General features: G+C 40.0%; 2 protein-coding genes across 2 annotated transcripts in view; one reads left to right on the plus strand and one right to left on the minus strand.

Moving 5' to 3' along the window:
• The first annotated feature begins 9,676 nt into the window (after positions 1 to 9,676).
• On the plus strand, positions 9,677 to 15,228 carry LOC123519055 (aggrecan core protein-like). Its single transcript, XM_045280220.1, has 7 exons — positions 9,677 to 9,827; positions 11,060 to 11,191; positions 11,289 to 11,409; positions 11,922 to 12,608; positions 13,485 to 13,578; positions 13,818 to 13,922; positions 14,970 to 15,228. Exons 1-7 carry the CDS (start codon positions 9,783 to 9,785, stop codon positions 15,007 to 15,009), a joined length of 1,224 nt encoding a protein of 407 aa, XP_045136155.1. The 5' UTR covers positions 9,677 to 9,782; the 3' UTR covers positions 15,010 to 15,228.
• Positions 15,229 to 15,354: 126 nt separating this feature from the next.
• Positions 15,355 to 17,081, minus strand: part of LOC123519054 (galactose-3-O-sulfotransferase 3-like) — a 32,291-nt gene continuing 30,564 nt past the window's right edge. The window contains exon 9 of the mRNA XM_045280216.1: positions 15,355 to 15,622. Coding sequence (XP_045136151.1) covers positions 15,541 to 15,622 — 82 coding nt within the window. The 3' untranslated portion in view covers positions 15,355 to 15,540. The remainder of the gene's footprint in view (positions 15,623 to 17,081) is intronic.

Here is a 17,081-nt window from a genome sequence, read left to right on the forward strand (position 1 = left end):
TAAAAATAGATATAGAAAAAAGGTATAATATATGGAGGAGAGACAGAGTGGGTAAAGGAGGAGGAGGAGTCATGATGATGTTAAGGAAGGAGATAGTGGTAAATCAAGTGGAGTTTGGGGAAGGAAAATCAGAAATACTGTATGTTAAGATGCATATTAATAAAAAGGAGTTAACAATCATTGGAACATATGTGCCACCAAAACAAACTCATGGACTAACCAAGAATATAAAGACATGATAGATGACACAATAAGGAGTCTTACAAGAATCATTAAAGAAAGGAGAAAAGTGATATTGGTAGGAGATTTCAACTGTAAGGAGGTAGACTGGGAATATTATAAAAGTGGTATGGGGAAGATGCCTGGGAGATAGATTCCTGAACCTAATGATAGATAATTTGATGGTCCAAAGAGTAAAGGAAAACACAAGATTCAGAGGAAACGATGAGCCGGCGAGATTGGACCTAGTTTTTACAAGGGATATACAAATTAACGATGATATAAGATACAAGTGCCCATTGGGAAAGAGTGACCATATAATATTAGAAATGGATATAGAAGAAGGAAAGGAAGATAGAGATGAATCATACAAAGGAGACCGATTAAATTACAGAAAGGCTGATATTGAGAATCTCAAGAACTATTTTAAAACGTAAACTGGGAGGAGATGGAAAACTCATTAACGGTTCAAGAGAAATATAACTTATTTTTGGAAATATACAAAACAGGAGTCAAGGAATATGTCCCAAAATATAGACCTAAAGAAGAAGGAAAGAAAGATTGGTTTAATGCAAGATGTGCTAGGGCAAAGGAGAAACGAGATGGAGCATGGAAAAGGTGGAGAAGAAACAGAAATCCAGAAAATAAGGAAAACTTCAAAACAGCAAGAAATGAATATGCTAAGGTGAGAAAGGAAGAAGAAAGGAACTATGAAAAGGACATTGTCGAAAAATGTAAGGAACAACCAAAATTGTTCTACAGATTCATAAATGGAAAAATAAGACAAAAAGAAACAATAGAAAGGTTAAAAGGAGAGAACGGAATGGTGGAAGACCCAAAAGTATGGCAGAACTGTTAAATAGTAAATTTCATGAGGTCTTTACTAAGGAATCCAAATTTGAAAGACCACAGGGTAATAGAGAGACTGTCTATATGAAAGAGATTAAAGTAACCAAGCTTGAAATAAAAAGTTGATGACGGAATTAGATGAGGAAAAGGCAATGGGACCGGATGAAGTCTCAGGCAGAATACTGAAAGAATGTAGGGAAGAACTAGCAAGTCCTATATACAACATCATAAAATGCTCAATAGAAAATGGAACAGTGCCAGTAGAATGGAAAAGAGCTGAGGTGGTTCCCATATATAAGAGCGGAAGGAAGGAAGAACCTTTAAATTACAGACCGGTATCACTAACTACTGTAATATGCAAGATGTGTGAAAAGTAATAAAGAAGCAATGGATTGAGTTTCTTGAAGACAACAAATTTTTATCAAATAGCCAATTTGGTTTTAGAAAAGGTCGGTCATGTGTAACAAATTTATTGAGTTTCTACTCTAGAATAGTTGATAAAGTACAAGAGAGAGAGGGATGGATTGACTGTATTTATTTAGATCTAAAAAAGGCTTTTGATAAAGTGCCACATGAAAGATTACTATGGAAGTTAGAGGAGAAGGGTGGCTTAAAAGGAAGCACATTGAGATGGATGAAGAATTACTTGAGGGGGAGAGAAATAAGGACGATAGTTAAAGATATGAAGTCCAAGTGGAGAACAGTAGACAGCGGAGTGCCACAGGGGTCAGTATTGGCACCAATACTTTTCTCATATATATAAATGACATGCCAGAGGGAGTGAACAGCTACATAAATCTGTTTGCGGACGATGCGAAACTGTGCAGAGTCATTAAACAAAAAGAGGATTGTGAAATACTACAGGAAGACTTAAACAAGATCTGGAAATGGAGTAAAAAATGGGAGATGGAATTCAATGTGGACAAAAGCCATGTCATGGAAATGGTAAAATGTGAAAGACGACCAGTGGGAATCTATAAGATGGGAGATGGAGTAGAACTAGAAAAAGCAAAAAAGGAAAAGGCTTTGGGAGTGACAATGGAAGAAAACAATTAACCGGTAAGCCATACTGATAAAATTTTCAGAGACATAATTTGCTAAGGAATATTGGATTAGCATTTCACTATATGGACAAAGAAATGATGAAGAAATTGATAAGTACTAAAATAAGACTTATATTGGAATATGCAGGAGTTGTGTGGACCCCCATAAAAAGAAACACATAAGAAAATTCGAGACTACAAAAAATGGCTACAAGAATGGTTCCAGAATATAAAGGGGTGACATATGAGGAGAGACTAAAGGCTATGGATCTACCAACCCTGGAACAGAGAAGAGAGAGAGGATCTGATACAAGTTTATAAATTGATTAACGGAATGGATGAAGTGGATAATGAGAAACTGATCCTGAGAGAAGAATATGACATTAGAAGCACAAGATCGCATAGTAAGAAACTGAGGAAGGAAGATGTCTGAGAGATGTTAAAAATTTAGTTTCCGCAAAGATGTGTTGAGACTTGGAACAGTTTGAGTGAGGAAGTGGTGTCAGCAACGAGTGTGCATAGTTTTAAAGAGAAATTAGATAAGTGTAGATATGGAGACGGGGCCACACGAGCATAAAGCCCAGGCCCTGTAAAACTACAACTAGGTAAATACACACACACACACACACACACACACACACAGTGTAGTGGTTAGCACGCTCGGCTCACAACCAAAAAGGCCCGGGTTCAAGTCCCAGGCACAGCGAGGCAAATGGACAAGCCTCTTAATGTGTAGCCCTGTTCATCTAGCAGCAAGTAGGTACGGGATGTAACTTGAGGGGTTGTGGCCTCACTTTCCCGGTGTGTTGATTGTGTTGTGGTCTCAGTCCTACCCGAAGATTGGTCTACGAGGTCTGAGCTTGCTCCGTAATAGGGAAGGCTGGCTGGGTGACCAGCAGGCGACCATGGTAAATTACACACACACACACACACACACACACACACACACACACACACACACACACACACACACACACACACAGTCATTATTTCATAGTCTGTGTTGTATGAAACATCTATCTCTATTCATAACATCATGTAGAGCAATTAAATATCTTGCTTGGCAGTGCAAATAATGATACAATAGTAGTGTTATTTCCATTATTATAATATTGATGAAAATAATTTTTAAAATATTAAGCAAATGGAACCAAGAGTGGCTGATAAGGAAAAGAAGTATAGCACAGTAATACTCCACTTAATGAACAGGATAGTGGGTGTCAAAGCTGTTTGTAGAGTGAAAATTTGTTAAGCTGACGTAATAGGGGGAGATGCATTCTGGGTTGGTCCCCAACATACCACATGGGTTAAAAAAAGAAAATTATACGTTTGGCAGCATATTGGGCCACCGGTGTACCACTACTTTTATGATGTCATATGAGTCATTGGAAGTTAGAGGAGCTACGTACAAATTCTCTCACATTCTTGCATTTATGTTCACAAAACAACATTTCTATTAGCTTTTTACAAACCTTGCCTCCAAGAAAAGATTGTTTTGTAATGCATAAAGTGAAATCTTACATGGAATACCAAAAAATAAAGCAGAGATGAGATCAGCCACAGACGAAGTGGGAGACTCACAGCAACTCGGCCGCTGCTTCTTCTTCTTTTTCTTGTGACCCTTTTAGCTTGGCATGTTGTCTTTCCCCATGATATTTGTTTCCACTCCTCTATTGCCTGCTATAATGAATATCATATCTTAATATTAATATACGCTCATGCCATGAGGATAACCTCAACTCCGTGGCAGTGAGTGATAGTGAATTATTAATGAAATACTGCGGTATTTCATTAGTATTTCACTATCACTCAGTGCCACGGAGTCGAGGTTATCCTCATGGCATGAGCGTATATGAATACTAAGATATGATATCCATTATAGCAGGCAATAGAGGAGTGGAAACATAAACATCATGATGAAAATAACACGCAAGCAAAAGGGTCACAAGAAGAAGAAGCAGCCAAGTGGCCGCAAGTCTCCCGCTTCGTCTGTGGCTGATCTCCTTTCTGCTTTATTTTTTGGTATTCCATGTAAGATTACACTTTATGCATTACAAAACAATCCTTTTTTGTGGGCAAGGTTTGTAAAAAGCTAATAGAAATGTTGTTTTGTGAACATAAATGCATATATAAGACAGTAACACCACCTCGAGAGGTGGTGTTCCCAGCAACCTCAGAGCAACCTGATAGCAACCTTGTCACCGTCCCTCCAAGTGTTCATGGATGCCATTTCGCTGCAGGAGGTTGCTCTGGCATTGTTAAAGAATCTTGGATCCAGCTCCAGGAGCACTAGAGACAGAGGCGGGGAGCCAGCCAATCACAGCGAAGCTACCGCGTTCGGTCCCTCACCAGGCTAATTCAAACCCAGAAAATTTGCTAAAACGGATGTGGTTGTACATTATGCGGACTTTTGGTTTAAATTTATATAGTACGTTAAACCGGAAATTCGTTAGACGAACGTTCGTTAAGTGGAGTATTACTGTAGCTGAAATACAGACTCAGTTAATGTCTTATAAATCATCAATATTCAACACAGGTTGAGAGCTAATAAAGATAAAAACAATTGTCAGGATTGCAGAGGGAGAGGAATGATGAATGGAAGGATGGAGTAAGAAATGGATTGGGTAAGAATATTTGTGATGCACAAGTGTTGTCAGATTGGGAATCCTTTTGTATATGCATCATGGTCCATCGTCTTCTTCATACAATCTTATTCCCACTGTGTAGTAGAATCAGCCACTCGAGTTAACTTTTTCCATCTGTTTTTATTTATTGCATTATGGTACATGACAAACAATAAAGATAAAAGTAAAAAAGTTTTTATTTGACAGTTTAGGATTGTGAAATTATTTATTATTGGGGAGGATTACAGCTTTTTCAGTAATAGTATGGCTGGGGCAAACTTTTTCAAACTCCATCGTCTACTACACTGAACATAGCATGGAGTAAACCTTGTCAAGCTATATGTTACCTACACTGAACATTTTAGGAGTGCTGTGCTGCTAGATGACCGTGAACACCATACTTGTGTGAAGACGTACAAGTCGGTGTACAGATTTGTCATAAGTTCTCTAATTTATAACTCTGCTTTGATATTATAAACAATATATAGTCAAAAATTACAAACTCCCATGGTCTCAAACATCTCATTCAAAACATATCCCAATGTTTCCCTGTTTACTGTGGTTGCTCATGTTGATTGGCTGAACAGCATTACATGGAACCGAGACACTAGTACTGTACATGTAAACATTTGTGAGAGAACTGTATGAAACATTTGCTGCTGGTTGTTGGAGATTGCAATGGTTTCCTACAGCCATGACAACTGGAAATGCCTGGATTTGTCACTTTGCCCTAGTCTCTTTCCATGCTCTCATTTCTTCATGCCCACCCACCAGAAGCTTAGTCACTGCAAATTGGTAAACTTGGTGCCATTTTCTTTCTGATTTCATATTATTATTATTATGATATTATTATTATTATTATTATTATTATTATTATTATTATTATTATTATTATTATTGCTATTGGAGCAAAGTGTGAATGTGTGGTGCCTTGTCTGGGACACTCTCTGTAGGAGTTTTGGCCTTTTATTTATCTATTTTTGTTATTGTTTAAAGGATCAAAGATAAGTATGTGCTATTCAGACACACTGATTTCAGTACACCAGTGGATTTAAATTACTTGAAACTTACTGACTGACTACCAAACTAAGTGGAAATCAGATTAATTGATTGCTTTCATTAAATGGAGATGTGAAAGTTAAGATAGTTGGCAGAGATACATGAAATATTTTGCAGAATATGAGTGATATTATGTTGGCATGTATACATATGGATTAACTACGGAGAGGCCAAATTTGCTGATCAGGAATTAGTTATAAGATTTATGGACAATATTATTATATGTCAATAAAAGAACTGATTCCTTATAATTGTGATATACAAAATACAAATTATGTTTTTAGGAATTTACCTGTCATTTTTGACATAGAAGTCACCTATCCAACTTGAGCGTCACCGCAACCAATCTTTTTCCCCCAAAAAAAAATTTCCCCAGATTGATGACCCCTGATTGATGATATAATAGGATATGCCATATGTTGCAAATTAATATTCTTCAAGTTATGACTTTTTTCAACTACATACGACTTATGCCCATTGACTGATGGTGTATGCTATGCCTTTTTTGTCACAGCTTGATATCCTTCAAGTTATGACTTTTCAACTACCTGCAACTCTTTTGAATACCACATGTTCATTAAAGTTGCGAGCAATTATTAGGGATTTTGTGCTATCATTAATTAATTTTTCAATTTCTTACCTTTTCTTATTTCCCTCCTTGTTATTTACACTAAAATATACTAATATTAGTTTCATCTCCCATCCATCAATTTTTCTTCTTACATATAGCTTATCTTTATTTTTTGTGTCAACTTTATTTAGAATTATACCTTGATTTTCCATATAAACAATCATCAATCCTCCTCTTTCTCTCTCTCTCTCTCTCTCTCTCTCTCTCTCTCTCTCTCTCTCACTTCATCACTAAATGTCAATATTTTACTGCTTCGTTAGGACGTGATATTGGTAAGATTTACTGATTCAAGTAGGGAAAGATAAGTACCAAACTAGCACGTCTAACAAGAGAAAGGCAATGTGAAATCATGGTGTGGAAGGTTTAAGGCGAGAGAAAGTAAGAAATGTGCCCTTCCATGCCACATTAATGCGTTCAGCATACAATCTCTGACACAGGAACAGTAATCCATTAAAGACACCATATTACTTCCCTAAGTTCCCCTTTCCTCCCCAACAGCAAAAACGAAACGCCTGAGGCATCGTCACTTCGGGGATCGTGAAGAGCTAGGGATTGGATTGGAGCCACATTCACCACCATTCACACTATTTTTCGTGTCACTTGGCCTCATACTTTATATTTTCAACACCATTGATTTCATGTGATATTTTAGAGATTGAACAAGTACAGCCATACGAAATATGAAATATATATAATCATAATAGTGTTATCATGGTTTAGCATCTCCAGCGCAGTAACGAGGAACGCTATGCTAGCTAGTGTCATGATCATCAGCCTTTTAGCCAAGGAGATTCAATAGATATTTCACGCCACGCCACAGATGCTGGTCCATACATACAAAATTATCAAAAGATTATACCTCCTGGGCCACTGGGAGGAGGCCTCGGACAGCGATTAGTGGGTCCTGCTCCACCATTAAACATTGAAGAATCCACAGATACACACTTTAAATAACACCCGGCGGCACTTGGGACTTAGGACCTCATCTGAAGTTTACCGCTTCAGTGCATTGTTTCGAAGCCGCTCTATTTAAACGAAACATGCAGGAATTTGTAGAAAACAGGGAGGCTTCTCGATCGATGCCAGAGTAGTTTCTTTATATTGTGCTTTACTAGTACAATAAGGAAAATATACAGGGATGAAAAAAAATGTTCTCCAAATGAATACTTGAATAGTTGAATTACAGAAAAGTCAGAATATTCTCATTATTGACATAATTCAACTCTAAATAGTATCCTCAATCGAAGGGGTGTAATTCATCAGTCTTGTTTTACTATAGAATTAGGAACTTTTCTTCATAGTTGATATAAATAGCACAAAGTGTAAAAGCAAGCAAAAAGTCACGTATCCTGATCGCAGAAAAATAAATAAAAAATAAACATGTAAAGACGGCTCTAGACTTGATGAAATAGTTTTCCAACCTATATTTCTTACTAAATTAGCATCCATCATCTCTTCATAGCAACTTCCCTCGGCTGGAGCTGCTTTTGACGTGAATTTTTGGCCTCACCACCCACAACTCATCCAGGGCCCGGACCTGATGGTTGGCAAGGGAGGGGGCAGGGGAGCAACTCGGGCCTAAAAGTTACCAAGGGAGAGGAAGAAGGGTATATATATATATATATATATATATATATATATATATATATATATATATATATATATATATATATATATATATATATATATATATATATATATCGTTTCAGGACAATATCCCCCCAGACAAAACCCCCGGACAAAATCCTACAATATCCCCAGACAATATCCCCCCTAGGACAATATCCCCCCTAGGACAAAATCCCCCTTAGGACAATATCCCCCCCTAGGACACTAGGGGGGGATATTGTCCTAAGGTTAGGTTAGGTTAGGTTCGATTTTTCTATGGGTGGGGGGGGATATTGTCCTAAGGGGGATTTTGTCCTAGGGGGATATTGTCTGGGGAGATATTGCTAGGGGGATTTTGTCCGGGGTTTTTTTGTCTGGGGGGATATTGTCCTAGAATCATATATATATATATATATATATATATATATATATATATATATATATATATATATATATATATATATATATATATATATATATGTGTGTGTGTGTGTGTGTGTGTGTGTGTGTGTGTGTGTGTGTGTGTGTGTGTGTGTGTAATTAATTTTTTTCATCATCACGGTCGTCTGCTGGTCACCCAGCCAGTCTTCCCCATTACGGAGCGAGCTCAGAGCTCATAGACCGATCTTCGGGTAGCACTGAGACCACAACACACTCCACACACCGGGGAAAGCGAGGCCACAACCCCTCGAGTTACATCCCGTACCTATTTACTGCTAGGTGAACAGGGGCCACACATCAAGAGGCTTGCCCATTTGCCTCGCCGCTTCCGGGATTCGAACCCGGACCCTCTCGATTGTGAGACGACCGTGCTAACAACTACACTACGCGGTGTGTGTGTGTGTGTGTGTGTGTGTGTGTGTGTGTGTTTCACTGTTTGATCTGCTGCAGTCTCTGACGAGACAGCCAGACGTTACCCTACGGAACGAGCTCAGAGCTCATTATTTCCGATCTTCGGATAGGCCTGAGACCAGGCACACACCACACACCGGGACAACAAGGTCACAACTCCTCGATTTACATCCCGTACCTACTCACTGCTAGGTGAATAGGGGTTACACGTGAAAGGAGACACACCCGGCCGGGGAATCGAACCCCGGCCCTCTGGCTTGTGAAGCCAGCGCTCTAACCACTGATCTACCGTGTGTGTGTGTGTGTGTGTGTGTGTGTGTGTGTGTGTGTGTAGATAAATGCACACCACATTTTTATGGGGTGAAGTAAAACCTGAGACGCAGGAGGCCTTATGTAAAAGCCTATACTAGTGAAAAAAAAAAAAAGCTTCCATTACTAGCCTGAGAAAGGTAATCTTCCACCATAAATAGGTTCATTAACAGCACTCAGTTTGTGTCACTTAGATGGAAGGCAAGTGTTGGGACAGGTGTGCTGCTTACACAACGTTGTTGTGCACTCAAACTAATGGCGGTATCCATGTAGATGGTCACTACTCTTTTCCATAAACTTCTTTTTATGCTTACTAATGATATCATTTGAACATTTCAGAGTAAGTGCACCTCAAAAGACACATAACAAGATGAAAAAAGAAATTCCTTAAGTACTATCTTTTCATTTTGTTTGTAGCTATAACAGCTGTGCACTCTGTGTAAAGAAGATCACACAACTGCTGTAACTAGAGATACTGAAAAGAAACACTAGCATTAATTCTCTCACACGCCCGAGTCCATCGTGCTGGAGCATGCCTACTCGTATGTTTAAAAACATTGGAAACCACTTCTTCACTGCACTAAAGCCATGGCGAGCCAGCAAGTAGCAGTACTTAGCCTTCTGCTGGTGAAGGTGAGTCACGGTGCGGGACGCAGAGGCTCCAGCACTCTTGCCTTTGTTCACAATGCAAGACTACTAATAATGGGAAGGTCCTACAAGGCTCAGCAACACGAAGGATGGGCTGGTAACGCCATTCAGTCCCAGGCCTCGCCATATAGATAAAATTGGCTATAATAGTTCTTTTCTTTGCCTGTCTATAGTACACATTTAAGACTTGACGATCCTCAGAGCGATCAATCATTTCCTTGACAAGTACAGTATATACCGGTGCCTCGGATTCTCATCAGCTATATCGTCCTTCCAGACTAGCATGGTAGCTACTCTCCACTTCATGTTGGCTGCATCTGTTCCACATTGTATTGTTGTCCTGCTCACATTCGACAGGCACAGTGGGATTTCTCTTTCTTGCTCATACCGCCACCCCTTGACTTAATTAATCTAAAAGAATAATACATTAAAAACGGCTGCATGGTTTATCAAAATAGTTTTCGATTATAAGATGGAAAAAACGATTTTGTACGTCTTACATGACGATGGCGCCCACCTTAATTGATAAGTTATTCCTTCGGACCTGCGTGGGCCCAATCACTTTATTAATTTCTGGACACACCATCGTTATGGGAAAGTTCACACAACCTAACAACGGAAGCTATTTACAATGTAAATAGATGATCATTGCAGAAAATGTCAATATCGAATCTTCACAACCGATTTTACAAGTACTTTCTCAGACAGTCAGAGCCATGAACTCCAGTCACCACAGTAAAGAATTTGCTGCAAAATTAACAACGCCTGTTATAAAACATGGACCAGAAGAACCAGCATTCTCTTTACCAAAGGAAAGGGTTCGCCGTGCCCCTGTTACGGTTTTGGATAATTTCGAGAAAAAAAATGTGCTGATCTATTACATAAGGAAACATGCAACATATAAAAAGGAAAAGTTACAGAAAAAAAAATCCTTCGCTGGTTACATCAAGACCCTTTGCAAGTTGCTCCTACAGCTAGAAGAGAGAGAGAGAGAGAGAGAGAGAGAGAGAGAGAGAGAGAGAGAGAGAGAGAGAGAGAGAGAGAGAGAGAAGGCAAGGAGTGGGATAAAGGTCCTACAGCCACATAACTTTCTTTGAACACGACTTTTTCTTTTCAAGACAGAGGAACGAATCACAGGTTTCCATCTCTAAGGTTTTACTTTATGGTTGCCTATCAATATCTCTGATTGCTACTTTACAGATTTTTCTGTGTGCTAGGTCGTGTGCGGCGGCGTGGTGAGTGATACGGAGAGGCAGGAGACACTGCTGGAGTGCGGAGACACTTTCACCCTCGACTTCACCAACAGCTGGCCTGAGGTCCGCTGTTCTTCACCCTGCTCTGATGTACACGTAAGTTTCGCCAGAGAAAAGAGCGCAGTAGCCACTAAAGCAGCAAGATATCTTCGGTTGACTTGTTTGATGCGACACTCTGTGACTGTGCCGACAGACGTTGACCGCTGGGCCGGTGTTCAGGCGTGAGGCTCGTCTGGAGCAGTATGGTTTGATGGTGAAGCAGGAGTACGGTAAGGACGGCGGACTGACTTGCTCCCTCGTCAATGACATAACAGGTCAGTCTTAGGTAAAAAAAAAAAAATAATAATAAATAATAATTATTATATAATTAATAAAAAAAAATTCTCCATTCAAAATTATTAAGTACTTAGATAAATAAATATTTCAATTTAGCCAAACTGCAGAACTCGACCTTGCTTCTTATAGTCTGCATTGAATTTAATGGCTAACAAAGTCTTCATAGTAATGACGAAAGTGCAGACAGTGACAGCACAAAATGTAGAGTTGTACTTACTGGCGGAGTTAAATACTTAACCTAGAAGATGGAGGTACTTCTTATTAACTCTTAGTTAAGTAAACTATCAATCTTTAAAGAATGATGAAGCACAAGGATTCCCAAGCTTTTCCAAGTTCATATGCACCTTGGATAACATTAGAAAATGAGGTAGATACGTGTTATTGCATCAAACCCATTGTACGTACATAGCTCAGTACCACCTTCAATCACGGTTCGTATTGACGCCTTCTGCATCACAATCACCAATGAGTGACTATTTTTTCCAAGCAGATATGGACGAACTACAGTCATCTCTTCAGGCTGAGGCTTGTACTTCAGTGACACCTTCCATCACCACCACCATCACCACTCCTGAGGATCCTTCCGGAGTAACTGGCTCAACCACCACCACTCCTGAGGGTCCTACTGGAGTGACTGGCTCAACCACCACCACTCCTGAGGGTCCTACCGGAGTAACTGGCTCAACCACCACCACTCCTGAGGGTCCTACCGGAGTGACTGGCTCAACCACCACAACTCCTGAGGGTCCTACCGGAGTGACTGACTCAACCATCACCACTCTTGAGGGTCCTATCGGAGTAACTAGCTCAACCACCACCACTCCTGAGGGTCCTACCGGAGTAACTGGCTCAACCACCACAAGTCCTGGGGGCACTACCGAGGTTAGCATCTCCGAGAGCACCATCACTGAGCCGGGAAGTTCCATTTCAACTGTCACAGTAGAATCGACGCCTCTAATTGGATGTGAAACTGGCATTAAAACCCCAACCACAGTGACTCCCACCTCTACTGAGTCACAGTGGGTTTGTGAGAATGGATGGTCGTTCTATGAGTCATCATGTTACAAAGTCGATGAGACTGTTAAACTCGATTGGCTGCAAGGTCAAATATACTGCAATGATGATAATGCAGAATACGTCCAGATCACATCTAGTGATGAAGCTCGGTTCCTCAAAGGTAATGTATCTATCAAATTATTTTTTCCTCTCAATCAATTTTGAAAGCAGTTAAAAAATAGCATACTGAGTTTTGATGATTATTAACCAATTATCAGCCATCAGTGATCCAATCTTGTTCATAAAGACGAAATTTGATTTTAGATTCTGAGATATTTTAGGCCGGGAGCACACTAGTGACTTGTCGCGTCCACACGATGTGGTCGTGTTTGGAGCACACTGGCGACACGATGTGGCGACCACTTGTGGCGACCACAGAGCGACGGAGCACACTGGTGAGGCGACGTGGCGACCACAACGCTGGGTCACGCCCCCACCCTTCGAGATCTCAGTTTCAGCATGGACTCCGAAGATGAAACACTTGCATTACTTCTGCTTCTGCGGTGCCGCCGTCGTCGTCGTCGACATAGAGCACTATGGATGCACTCAATTACTGCATCAAGGCTGACTAATGGGCAATTTTACACAATTGGTGACTTAAGAGCAGCAGAGGATGTCTCAAGAAAGTTTTAATGAGCAAGGGGTGTGTACCCAAGCACGTGCCCACCCTGACTGACTGAGTGGCGAGTGGCGGGAACAACCATTGTTTTCAAGCTTTGTCGCTAGTGTGCGCGGGCCCGGCGACAAAGCCACACCACGCCTGTGGCGGGGATGAGCGACAGAGAGCCACAGTCGCTTGCCACAGTCGCTAGTGTGCGCGGCAAAGCTTGAAAACAATGGAAACCTATGGGAGACCACATCCCCGCCACACGATGCTGTGGCTTTGTGGCGCCACAGAGTCGCTAGTGTGCATCATACATTATCATTGTTCTGTTCATTGAAATCAATACTTAAAACGTTTTCAAATTATTTGTGAGACTGATTTTCTACTTTCCAGATATCCTTACCAGTGATGCGTGGATTGGTCTTAATGACAAAACCACCGAAGGGAACTATGTGTGGACGGATGGATCGCCAGCAACATTCACTCAGTAGGCTAAACATTTTTTTGCATTTAGTCTAACAAAAAAAAAAAAAAAAAAAAAAAATTACTACCCAGAAATAATTCCTTACTGCAAAAACTGGTTCTTGATAATGCACATTGAAATAATTTGCAAGCTAAGAAAACTCACGTGATCATAACGATTTTCTTAAAAGGTTTGCATGAAGAGGAAATTATGAACCAGGCGGACAAGATGTGGAGTCGTGACTAAAATATTTGTATCACCAGATGGTTCAACGGAGAACCGAACAACGTGAAGAATGAGGACTGCACAGAGATGAGAAAATCAATGGACTTCTGGTGGAACGACTCCTCTTGCAACAACAAAAAAAGGTGGGTCTTACTACTGTGGTGATGGCGGTGGTGTTGATAATCATAATAGTACTGTAGCTTTTGTTATTATCAATAGTGTTAGTAATGATGGCCATAACGGTGATGGTTGTAGAGATGGGTATGACGTTGGCGGTAACAGTGGTGGTGATGGTGGTGGTGCATTTCCTGTGATGACGGTTGTGGTAATGTCACTAGTGCCATTGGTGATGCTTGCCGTGATGGTAATATTGTTGTTGTTGTTGTTGTTGTTGTTGTTGTTGTTGTTGTTGTCGTTGTCGTTGTTGCTGGTGTTGTTTGTGATGGTGATGGTACTGATGTTGTTGGTAGTGGTTGCTTGGGATGGTGTTGGTGTGTGATAACGGAACTAATGATGGTGCTGATGTTAGTGATGGTGGTGACTGTGACGATAGTAATGGCAGTGGTAATGATAGTGAGGGTGATGGTGATGATGATCATATAGTGGTAACTGTGGTTGTGATATTAGTAGCGGTGGTGGTGATAACGGTGATAGTGATATTGATGATGGAGGTGATATTGATGAAAATGGCAGTGATAGTGATGGAGGCAATGCTGGTGACGCGACGGTGCAATAATAGCGATGGTAATAATGATAATAGTGATGGTAGTGATGGTGGTGGTGATCGTAGTGGTGACAGGTAAGGTTATAGTGGTGGTGATGCAGATGGTCGTGGTGACTGTGGGGGATAGCAGTAGTGGTGGTGGCGGTGATAGTGCTTGCTGTGGTGATGTTAATGACTGTACTGAAGATTGATAATGATAATGATGATGGTAGAGATCATGGCCGTAGCTGCATCAATGATTAATGATGATGTTGACTGTGAATTATCAACGGTGATTGTGGTAATGGTGAAGATGAGCATAGTGATGGTGATGGTATAGTTATGACTGCAGCAGTGGTGAATAGTGATAATGGTGAAAATTGACGCTGGTTATATAATGTTGTGCGGGATAAAGGCATGGGTGACAAAATCTGAGTAGGTATTAATTACTTTTGATACTCAAGTCTTGACTGTTCTTGTCTTACAGTCCGTTGTGTGAAAAACCAGCCACTAAGTTGGTTAGTTAATTAGTGATTGCATTGGGAGTCTGCATGTGGCCTTCTCTTCCACCTGGCTCATCCATCGCCATTTGACATCACAGAGGAAAAGAAGAAAGAAAAGAAAGCATCATAACCTGTCCAATGACTTTCAATGTCAATCATCATGAAGTCTATAATGCAAGGGCTTCATGTATAATATCATGAAAACGTTATAGCTATCTCACGAATAAAAAGTTAGTCTGAGGAGTTGCAAATTTTCACTTATAACCACCTTATCCTGTCTTGTAAATACTAAGTCCGCGTGGTCAAAAAGTTAGGAAGTTCGAGCGACATGTCTTTCTTTAATTTGAATCTGTTCCAGGAATGGACTCTAACGCTTTGTAGTGCAACAAGGAGATACGCGGCTGTTGATGTTATAGGCTAGAACTGCCAGACGGTAATGGAGTCAACAGTCAAGTGAATATTCTTAAAGCATAACCTGTTTTCAACTTCCTGAAAAAACAACAACAACAACATATCATCAAGGAGATGTATTAACCATGCATAGTATCTACCTCGTTATTGCTTGAGCTGGTCCATGGAGCCTTGTGTTTGCGGAACCGTGGACATTCTGTGGACATAAAGTTTGTTCCGACCCATTCTGAAACAACAGAGAAATTATGTTAAACTTTCTGTGATTTTGCGTGAACTATTTAATTCTTGTTAAGTTTGACTTCTCTAAGAGATCTCTGTGACAGCCTTGCTTACAAGTTAAGAGAACAGTAACTGTCTACTTCTACAGGATGGCATTGCAGCTTTCCTTATTCTCTCACGTTCTTTTTATGAACGATTTTTATATTCAAAAGTTAAGGAATAGCCATTAAGGAGGGAAGACTGTGGATACCACGTCCTTGATTGCTTTGCTATTATGTTTTGCTGAGCATGTTGATGACAGGCAACGTTGTTTAGAGACAAACAAGAAATATGCACAGGCCTAATATAAGTAGGCCTGTGCATTGTGCAATTAATGGAACACTAGGCTTCATCTGTCTATCTATACTAATTTTACAGGAAAAATAAATCAATATAGACAAATAATTTAATTGACAAAAAAAAAAAAAAAAAAAACTGGCATTAAGTTATTAACAAACTTACATCGTAAATGTTGACAAGTCCAACTCACAATCAACACGGTATTTAAATGCTTAACAAACTCCGTTCTTTCATCACTCTGTTTGACCCTTCTTCAGTAACACTCAACTGTCCCATTCCTCTAGTCTATACAAAGGTTATATTGATGGAGATGCCACGCGCATATCCCGCTACATAAAAAAAAAAAAAAAAAAAAAAAATGAAGACAGTGGGCGGAGCTTATGGGGCGGTGGGCAGGGCTAACATTGCCCTGTCCCATGTTAAGCAGTGGAAAATTGCCGCTTTCTTTTTCATTACTAGAGGAAAACTAAGAAAGAACTGTTGGTTTAACTTATGTAAACCACATTATAGTTTCCTAAATATATCACGTAGACCTGTTATTAATGGTGTTAGTCCAAAATAGCTGCAATATTGAAAGAAATACAGCAAGGACGTTTCCGAGAGAAATTATGACAAAAAGATTAGTTTTTTCTCGTCTAATGCATGACAAGGAATAAATAGTGAAGCAAAAATTTCAGTGATTGATGCTTTTCCAACGCACAGTAACATGAAATCACACATCATTCTAAATAATAAAAGCGAGAGAGAGAGAGAGAGAGAGAGAGAGAGAGAGATTTTGACGTGTAAAGTAATTGCTATACCAAGAAAAATCAACCTTCAGGCCGTTTCACCTGATATATATTTTATTTATCCTTCATTTAAATGCACATGTGTATATGGTTCTCAACCTGGGGTACACGTACCCCTAAACAGGGTACATGAGAGTAATTGTGGGGGGTATGTGGCAGGTTTCTCAAAATGCTTCAGTTTTGAATTGCTGCAAATTTGTTTGTAGTATACAATGTGGCCTACGTGTGCTAGACTGGATGTGTCCTTCACTAGAACCAGAACACGTTAACAACATTAACAAGGAAACTCTTGGAGTTATATCACTTGAGAGAAAGCTCTCTTGGATTACAGTTGCCACA

This window comes from Portunus trituberculatus, chromosome 44 (genome assembly GCF_017591435.1).
Source record: "Portunus trituberculatus isolate SZX2019 chromosome 44, ASM1759143v1, whole genome shotgun sequence".
NCBI lineage: Eukaryota > Metazoa > Arthropoda > Malacostraca > Decapoda > Portunidae > Portunus > Portunus trituberculatus.

What these genes read in the sequence shown, in the direction of transcription:
- LOC123519055 (XM_045280220.1), top strand. Translation starts at nt 9,783, where the DNA reads ATGGCGAGCCAGCAAGTAGCAGTACTTAGCCTTCTGCTGGTGAAG. An exon ending in CCTCGTCAATGACATAACAG is followed by an intron (nt 11,410 to 11,921) that starts GTCAGTCTTAGG and finishes TTTTCCAAGCAG; the next exon opens with ATATGGACGAACTACAGTCA. An exon ending in TGAAGCTCGGTTCCTCAAAG is followed by an intron (nt 12,609 to 13,484) that starts GTAATGTATCTA and finishes TCTACTTTCCAG; the next exon opens with ATATCCTTACCAGTGATGCG.